The sequence below is a fragment of the Triticum dicoccoides genome, chromosome 7B (assembly GCF_002162155.2).
Source record: "Triticum dicoccoides isolate Atlit2015 ecotype Zavitan chromosome 7B, WEW_v2.0, whole genome shotgun sequence".
In the NCBI taxonomy this organism is placed as follows: domain Eukaryota; kingdom Viridiplantae; phylum Streptophyta; class Magnoliopsida; order Poales; family Poaceae; genus Triticum; species Triticum dicoccoides.
The window spans coordinates 176781768-176790827 of NC_041393.1; the positions used below are offsets into that span (position 1 = coordinate 176781768).

Genomic DNA, 9060 nt, shown 5'->3' on the forward strand with positions numbered 1-9060 from the left:
GGTCAGTACAATGCATGAACAATAAACATTTTTATAGACCCTGAATTTATCTTTTTTGCCGAGAGATGCTCAGATGTTCAAATGATTTTAAAATTGAAGGGGACCTCACGCATCAAAATATCTACCGTGCAAAAATATTGATTTTTTTAATTTTTCTAGTATTTCTTTTGATATTTTTTCATCAGCGCAGGTGCAGATGTGATATGTCCGTGACTGATGTTAACGTTGATGAACGCATAATATTACCGCATGTCAGCATGTTAGAGAAATTATTTTCTGTTACAATAAAACAAGACATTGTTTTGTTTGAGCTTTGCACTAATGAGAGGGGAGAGAAGTCCCTGGACGTGCATGTATTAAAGGATGATAATTACATGCAAACTAAAGAGCTAAATCAAGGCGTGGCATGTGCATGTAACATTGGTCACGCAAGCTTTGGCAAGGAAAATTCAAAGTGCATTAATACTTGGAAAGAAGAGGAAACTTACGCTGACGGAAGGGAGCATGCGGGATGCCATTTATTTGGTTCGGTCAACAAGATAAATGAGAGGGATTTGTTTCTGTTTTTGCCACCTCCACGTAAAGAGGAAGTTTCACAATGTTGCAAGAGTTAGAGACTAGTACGTGATTTATTGTCATTAAAAGACCCGGGCTGTGGTCCACCTCTAATCTCTATTCCTAATATAGTAGTTAATGAATAGTCTGCCGGTTATTTTTCGCTGGTTTTATTTCGTCCCATCACTTGCGCTGGTTTTTTTTCGTCTCTTACCCCACCGCACCCCATCCCACGCAGCCAAAAAAAACAACACCCAGCAAAAAAAAAAACCCATGGACCCCATCCTTCGTTGCCCTTTCCCATCGATCCCATCTACCCCCGCCGCCGCCGTCCGAGGGGGAGACGACGCCGCCGCCGCCTCTGCAAGGCAGGGCGGTTTGAATCCCGCCGCTGCCGAACTCCGGGAAACGCCCGACGGCGTACCCTGGAAGGCCTGGATCAAGGAGGAGCACAGGTATACCCTGCCACCAAAATCTCAATTGCAATCCACGCATTAAAGCAGGACTCCCCGATCCGTCAGACAGATCCTGCCGTTGGCCGCGACCCTCGTCGTCTACCTCCACCGGCCATCCCGCACACCCTTGCTCTCCGTGCGTCGCGCCATTCCCCACCCCGTTGTGCCCCGCCTCTGTCCTAACCGTCGAAATCGGCCTCGCCGGCGGCGCCGCTCCCGTGTGCTTCGTGCTCCTGCGCTGCTGCCGTCGCGATGTCCGGGGGATCCATGGCGGCCAGCTGCTTGTCAACCACAACGAGCGGAGGTAGCGAGTTGGATTTGGCCACGCCTGAGGTGAGCGGAGCAGAGCAGCATGGTCATACCTCCTGATTGAACAAAAATCTCATACGCTTGACTACACGAGTGAGTCTCGAATTTCTGTGTTTTCGCCTATTCATAAAAATGAATCCATCCGCCAGTGCGAACTCCTCTTGTTGCGTGATTTGGTTTGGAAAATAGGTCTGCAAGCAAATAGTATTGTGTGAGTTTGATAGATGGATCCCATCCACCTCCTTTTCGATTTATAATCCATCCACTGCCATGGATTTGTTCCAATCTATTCATGAAATTGTGCTTTGCTCATGAACTGTTGAATTAGGGGGCTCAAAATAATTACAAATTGATGTCATATCATTCAGTCTGTCATGTTCTTGTGGGCCGGCAGCGATTTCGTGGCCGCGGCATTGCGGCGCGGTGGCCGGGGGTCGCGGCGTCCCATGTGGGTGCAGTGGTCACGGCACAGGCACACACGACGGTGGTCGCGCATGGGGCTGCGCTGGTCTGTGACCACATGGTGGCGGAAGAAGGTCGTCTTCCCATAGCACTGCACGCTGGCCGCCATCTCCATCGGCGGCTGCACCAACAAGACAGGTATGCCGCCGCGCCCTCGACGTATTCCCTACTCCCGTGCACTCATGGAAGTCTGCATCGCTTCTTTTGCCCCATACGGCCTTGGCAGACTCCACTAGAAATTCCTATAAAGGGGATTTAGCTTAGGAGAACAATAGACAAATTCTATAACCAATTGTGAAATTTTTTCTGTTATTTAGTGTTCCTGAATTAGGTCAAGAATGTACTGCTTACATTGCAGACTGTATAATTCGGATGGGTCTTCTTCTACATGGTGACTATTGACGCAAAGAAGGATTGCACTTCGTTCCCATCTTCTACATAGCCTATACGTACGTGATTACTCAGATTTCAATTTAGTGTGAATATTCACTGTCATGATACTTGTCTGCATCAAGACGAGTTTGTCGGTGCTTAATCTGAAATTGTTGCATTTTTTGAAGCTAAATCGTGGTAAAATAGATACCAATTTTTAGGTTAATTCTTGGTCTGCAGTATGTTCATCCAGTAGAATGGATGCTTTTGAGTAGAAAAGTCTGAAAACTTGTTCAGATTTGATGTATGTTAATAGAAGCACTTCCCTTAGGTTTAGTTCTTGCTAAGTATCGTTTATAATATTCTGCGTTACGATAGGGCATAGTAGATTATAGTTGCCTTGGGCATCTAGCATTTTGGAAACTGTTGCAGTGCTGATAAATCAGTTCATGTTTTCATTAGTAACACCCTGTGATAAAGCCATTTACGTCATTTCACAAGCAGTCCAGCAGTCCTTAAATTTCTTGATGGTGGGAATAAGACGTACTTGACAATGCTCAGTTTTTGTGTCAGGCGTGTTGTGCTATTTCAGGAGGAATATGAAAAGGAGATCAATGACACCAGGTCCCACGAGCTCATGTAAGTTGAAGAGGCAAAAATTCTTGATAACGTGGAGCATACTCGCATTATCGTCATTTTGTAACCTATTAGGCCTTCATAATTCTTCATGGGATGTAAAATTGGTTGTATTATTAACAAAACTCATTAATATGAACAATCCAGGTATATTTGCACTTCTATAGATTGTGAAAGTTTCAAATATTTAACCACGCGGATATCACGATGATACATGTACAGATTGATGGAGTAGTAACTTCAATTTATTTCTTAAAATGTAAGAAATATGGATAAAATATGATAAGAATAGCAGAATTGTGTTTGCACGATGACGATGCACATGTTTTTCCGTGTGTATTGGTATACACTAGATGACTAGAATGTATATAGTACATCTTGTTTATCTTTTATTTTCACATGATTTATTTATCTTTTGGCATATTGGGCATCTTGCAGCTTTCTGAATGGTGCCTTGCTAGGATGACCCAAATTATGTTAGTGTCGGTACGTTTAGTTGGTGATGGTTTAGCGGGAGCGACAGCTGCATCTGTAACTTACGTAACTTACCCATTGGATGTTGTTCGAACTCGCTTGGCAACACAGGTAACGTCCGTGATGTGTCCTGTTTAACTCTTTGGGATGTTCAGTCCATTGCTTATATTGCTGGTACAGGAGGGTGAGGCAGTGTCAAAGCTACTTAGCATTCTAAGATTGTGAACCAGTATATGGGTTTGCACATCTGAGTGCTGGTGATCTTCTTCGCGAAGAAGTTAAATGTGATATGGAGCAGGTAACAGTCTGCTTTCAGTTCCTGTAAATAAACTCTGACATTGTAATAATTTTCTTGATATCTTTTTAATGCCAGCCTCTTTCAGTTAGTACAATGATCAAGGATCTCATGTATGAAGGAAAGCTTGTGCCTTTTGAGATCATTGTCATGCTAATTAGTAAAGAACATGCTTGTGATTGGAAATAATAAGCTTTTGATTGATGGATCTCCGCAAAATGAATAACCGCCAATCATACGAGAATATTTAAGAATGCTTCTATGTACCTTCGATAGTGCCAATAGCAGATCAATCTCTTGTTGTGTGCTTCACACATGTGCATGTGTTTAACAGATTAAAATTGACCATGAGCTCGTACTATTAATTGATGGCTCAAGGGAAGAGACAGCGGCATATTCTTAGTTGAAATCAGGTGTGTACTTTTGATTAATTAGCCCCAACTTGGCTTGTTTGATTGCATGTCATCCAGTTTCATTGTCTTAGGGGAATAGATGATGACGCATGGACACCATTCGGTGGCAGTTTGATGTTTTTCAGGAATGAATTCCACTCGTTATTCAATACCACTATGAGAAAAGTAGTGAAATGCTGGCCGTCTGCAAAATGTACTGGTCCGTCTCGCGGTCTCACCCCAAAAACAGAGGAGAGGAGCAGAGAGCTCCTCCCTCACACTTGTCGGCTCCAAGGAGCCCCGCCACCATGCATGGAGAAGAGGAGCGCGAAGCTCCGCCGCGGTGTAAGGTTATCTCCACGCCACTAATATCCATTGTTGCATCTTGTAATTATTACTCCCTCTGTTCCTTTATATAAGGTGTATTTGTTTTTTGATAAAATTTCACAATGTAAGGTGCATTTGTTCTAATTCCTCGTAATTCCGATTTTGGCCCTTCAGAAAAAGGAAAGTATCTCTCCCCTGATTGCTTGTATCTCTCCTTGTAGAGAAAGAAAAGGAAACTATATCTCTCCCGATTGCGTGTATCTCTTTCTTTCCTAGCCTAAATGATTTAATTGTCGTTAATCTACGAATTAGACAAGGGTAATTTCGTCCTAAGTAGTCCATAATTCTGTGCCTTGGTTAACGTGCTGAAAATAATACACCTTAGATAAAGGAATGGAGGGAGTAATTTGGAATAAATCATGCAATTGGCATTTCTATATGTTTTACTCTGTCTTTTTTATAGGCAAACCAAGGCTGCAACGTTCGAATATTATACTCAGTCAGTTGCTCGACTACTTACAGTCCTATTACTTGAGACTTAATACTCGGCCAGCTGCCGTGTACATTGTTCTGACATAAATGCCACCATGTCTATGCACAAGTCAGAAGGAACTTACCATCTAAAAAGATGTCTAATTAGTGTGGTACATGCTTCAGTACTGCAAGTTGGAGTAGCAAGTAAGTATACATCAAAAGAAAGTGCTGCTTCACTACTACGTGCTTCAGCACTGACCATCTAAAAAGATGTCTAATTAGTGTGCATGAATCATGTTAATCCCGCAGTGCCTACCTGCACATTGATGCTCATACCTGACGGTGAGAGAAGTTGCATCTTGAGATTCAATTCTTTGATTTATGATGCCCAGCCATATGCACAATGAGAACATATATCCTTTTTACTAATCTCTGTTTTTCTAAGTTGAAACTATTTCTTTGTTACTTGGTGTGTGTGAAGTGCAATCATAGTCCTGTCACAAACTTGTTTGAGGACGGCAAAAGACTGGCCTTTTGCCGGACAGAGAAAAGACCGGCTTATTTTATTTTAACACAACATAGCAAGCTCCATATATTGCAGTTAGTACATGGCAGGATGCAGACTATGTGCAGTATTAGTGGTGTTTAGACTCCAAAATGGCAGTATTAGTGGTGTTTTAAAGAGAAAGATTCGTAAATGATGTTGTTCTCTACTAAGAAAATTCAGTAGTCGGTGTCACCATTGAGTGCCAATGTGATGGGCATTTAAGATTTAGATTCAGAACTCCTGGGTTCAACACAGATGGCTTCACTTCAATATTTTTCCCCATGTGGTTGATGGATGCGTACATATCTATGTACACTGGTACATATCCATCCATTCAACTTCAGTTTTGATGCATCGTGTATACTGAATCCTACATTATGTTGAGAAATTTAGATATATAAAAGTATCTGTAAGCCGACCACATACCACACATTTTAAAGGTTTATTTTCTCTACATCTGTACTAGCTTTGAACCAAGTATTTCTACCTTCTTTTTATTTGTTGCCAGAAATTAAGGAATGTCGATCTGATGTATTTTTACAACAATCAGCGTGTTGATGTGGAGCTTGTCCATTCGCGACATAACTTGTTTATGTGGGATGGTTGGATGATTGAAAGTCGGACGTACCATTAACGACGGTTGTGAGCATGGATTGGGGAGACGAAGATTATGGGAGCACAAGAAAGAAAAGAAGAAGAAAACACGTTGCGGAGCGTCGCGGCCTCCCAGTTCTTGGCCTCCGTCGGGTGGCTAGACCACGCCACATAGAAGACGAGGGTTATGTCAGTTAGGGGCCTCGGCAACGACGACGAGAATGGCCAGGTCGAAATCACAGGTGCGTGACGGCTGGAGACGGCCGCAGGGTCCAGAGATGGGGCGCACGGCGGATGTGTTCTACTTCCCATTGAGAGAATTCTGGTGGGTTTCTCTAATAGTATGCCAAACTAACTAACAATTGTAGTTAACTATACCGCAGCGGCGCACTTCTTATTTTGGGATTAAGCCTAATGCTTGCTCTACCAATCAAGTAGTACTGTTGTGAACTCATAGGTAAAACCATTCTCTATCCAATACAGTGTTAGCATAGCTGAGCGTGATTAGGAGGGCATGATTATTACTTTGGATTGCTTTACGTAGATTGGCATGGCTGATCTTCCCTTCCATTATTATTGCTACTTTATGTTTTAATTCCATTTTTCTTTACTTGTTCGGATCCATGTTCCAGTGACTTCCTGAACTTTTACTTGTTGATGGGAAGTTTCTATTTTAATTTTTCTTTCACTTTATCTTCAGGTTTACAGGGTTAATGGATCCATGTTTGAGTTTATAGAAGTGTGTTTACTTATCTAGCTTTCTGTTTTCATTCTGTTTGAAATCCATCGACATTTTCCAAAATTCCCTTATCAATGCACGAGTTTCCTTTCTTAATTAACATGTGAAGTTCCTTGTTCAACAATGATTTTTAGGCCAAATCAGAGGATGCAGGTTGTACCATTGAAGAGAGAAAATTATGAGAAAACTACAATATATGAGAGGCTTGGTTGATACCTTCAGAAAAGCTACATCCCAATAATGTTGTGGGTTACACCTTCTGGCTTGAAAATCAGCTTCATAACAAGAAAGTTGCAACACTATATTGGTGGATAATTGCATTAAATAAATGTTGTAATGGTGCATTTGTTTTTAGATTTCTATTAACCTGGTACCAAAAAGGTATGGGTGCATGCTCGATTTTTTTTAGCATTTGTGCATCTGACTATTCAAGCATCCTTGAGTGATACATATTTCTTTGTACATTGAAATGCAGTTGGAGAGCAAGGACCTTATATCAGTGGTGTTTATACTCCAAAATTGTGGTGTTTATACTCCAAAATTGCAGTATCAGTGGTGTTTAGATTCCAAAACCTATCTAGAGTAATCTGTCATTTGTTCTTCAAAGAGATTGCGTATCTGTTACCCCATGTCAGGTTCAGTACCTCTGGGTTCAAGATCTATAGCTACAAGTATTTTTGACTAGATTGTGGTCATATATGTGCTAATTCATGCTGATACGCATGCTCTTTGAACTTTTGAAAGGAATGGATGAAATCATCATCAGAGCTTCTGCAAATGGGATCTCTCTTGTAAGCCCCGCTATAGTTACTTCACTGGTCTGAACTTTGAGTAACTTGATATATGTCTCCCAGACAAAAATATTTTTATTTATTAGTTGTATACATCGTAGGTTAATACTCGTGGATGTTGAAGAAGTTAAATGCTATGTACTCTTTATTAGTTTGGTTTGAAATGAAAAGGATGGCAAGCTTCTTCAGTTTATTAGTTTTTGTTTGAAATGAGTTGTTTTTTAAATTAAAGTTATATGGTCTATAATTATTGCCGGGAAAAACAGAACCCCTGATTGTCTAATAATACACATGAGCTATGTACTTTCTATTTGTCTGGTTTGCATTCATGTTATGAGAAGCGGTCCTTCTACTACGTTGTTGCTTTTTTTAATATACTACCAATCTATTCTGACTTAAAGCCTACCTATATATGTCTTAGAGCATCCACACGATGACATCAAGAACTTAAGGGCATCTCCAGCCGCGCCCCAGGAAGGCCTCCCCAGGCGATTTTTTCGCGCCGGCGCTGAAAAAACGGCCGGGTCGCGCCCCCAGGAGCCCGATTTTCGCCGGCTTGGACCGAAAACAGCGCCGGCGGACCCAGTCCGAACCCGGCGCACTGGGGGGCGCCGGGCGAGCTGTTTTGGCGCGAAAAAGATGCGGGCCAGCCGCGTCAGCGACTCGGCGCCTCGTCTTCCCCCAATGGCCTCGGTTCCCGCGGGGAATCAATGGCAAGGCTGCCGCCAGTCAGCCTGGCTGCCGCCAGTCAGCCTTGCCATTGATTCCTCACGGGCGGCGCTTCACGGGACGGCGTGCCGACGCCTCCCCTCCCTCGCACGCGTACACACGGGCGCGACCCGGCTATAAAAGTCGGCGCCCTCCACTCGCCTGTGCCCACACCAGCCTCGCCCTCGCCGCCATCCAGCCCCTCCCTCTCCCTCCCTTTCCCGAGCGCCGCCGCCCAGCCTCTCCCGAGCCCGCCCAGCCCGCCGTCGCCATGGTAGAACGCTTCCCCGGAGACGAGGCGGCGGCCAACGGCTTCGGCCGCCATTCGTTCCGCGAACAGGAGTCCTGGCTCCTGTTCCAGGCGAACATCCCGGCGCCGCCGGACATGCGCGCCGGGCCGACGGGGTGGAGGCTCAGCGCTGGGGGAGTGCCCATTCCCCCGTTGCCCGACGCCGTGGCGAAGCCGAAGTACTTCGCCGAGGAGGTCGAGATCGTGCGCGCGTCCCTCACCGACGCCCAACTCTCCCTCCCACAGTACGCCGCCGACAACCACGCGGCCTGGGCGGCGTATTTCGAGCGCCGCCAGCAGCAGCGACTGGCGTCCACCAACGGCGCGCCGGTGGTCGGCGGCCGGCAGAACAGCGAGGGGCGCCACCTCTGGTGGGGCGTCCCCGGCCGCACACTCGAGGGCGTGCTCACGTACCTCGAGGGCGGCAACGACCCGCCGTTGGCGTACCCCTCGGCGCAGCACCACCGCGTCGGGCCATGGGCGCCAAGGAGGTTCGGGTCCTCCTCCTCCTCTTCCTTCTCCTGATCCTCGTCGCATTCCTCCGGCACTCCGGCCCTGCTTCGGCGTCAAGGCCGAGCCCGCGGCGGAGTCGCCGCTCGGCCGGCGCACTCGCAGCGCCGGCATCGTCATCAACGAGGGCG

The 9060-nt window shown here is 45.2% G+C and overlaps 1 protein-coding gene across 31 annotated transcripts; it reads left to right on the forward strand.

Moving 5' to 3' along the window:
* Positions 1 to 825: 825 nt before the first annotated feature.
* LOC119336205 lies at positions 826 to 7615 on the forward strand. 31 transcript variants are annotated; one of them, XR_005162275.1, is made up of 12 exons: positions 826 to 1343; positions 1688 to 1919; positions 2140 to 2230; positions 2727 to 2792; positions 3228 to 3561; positions 3893 to 3971; positions 4082 to 4300; positions 4741 to 4955; positions 5061 to 6134; positions 6276 to 6349; positions 6766 to 7012; positions 7107 to 7615. XR_005162275.1 is itself a non-coding variant. In XM_037608217.1 (4 exons), the coding sequence occupies exons 1-3, from the start codon at positions 1263 to 1265 to the stop codon at positions 2181 to 2183; spliced, it is 372 nt and encodes a 123-aa protein (XP_037464114.1). In that variant the 5' UTR covers positions 826 to 1262; the 3' UTR covers positions 2184 to 2230; positions 2727 to 3221. The 31 variants fall into 31 exon arrangements, 6 of the variants coding, with proteins under 6 accessions (XP_037464114.1, XP_037464115.1, XP_037464111.1 ...); XR_005162262.1 differs by having other exon boundaries at positions 5061 to 6349; XR_005162261.1 differs by lacking the exon at positions 6276 to 6349 and having other exon boundaries at positions 5061 to 6217.
* Positions 7616 to 9060: the final 1445 nt, after the last annotated feature.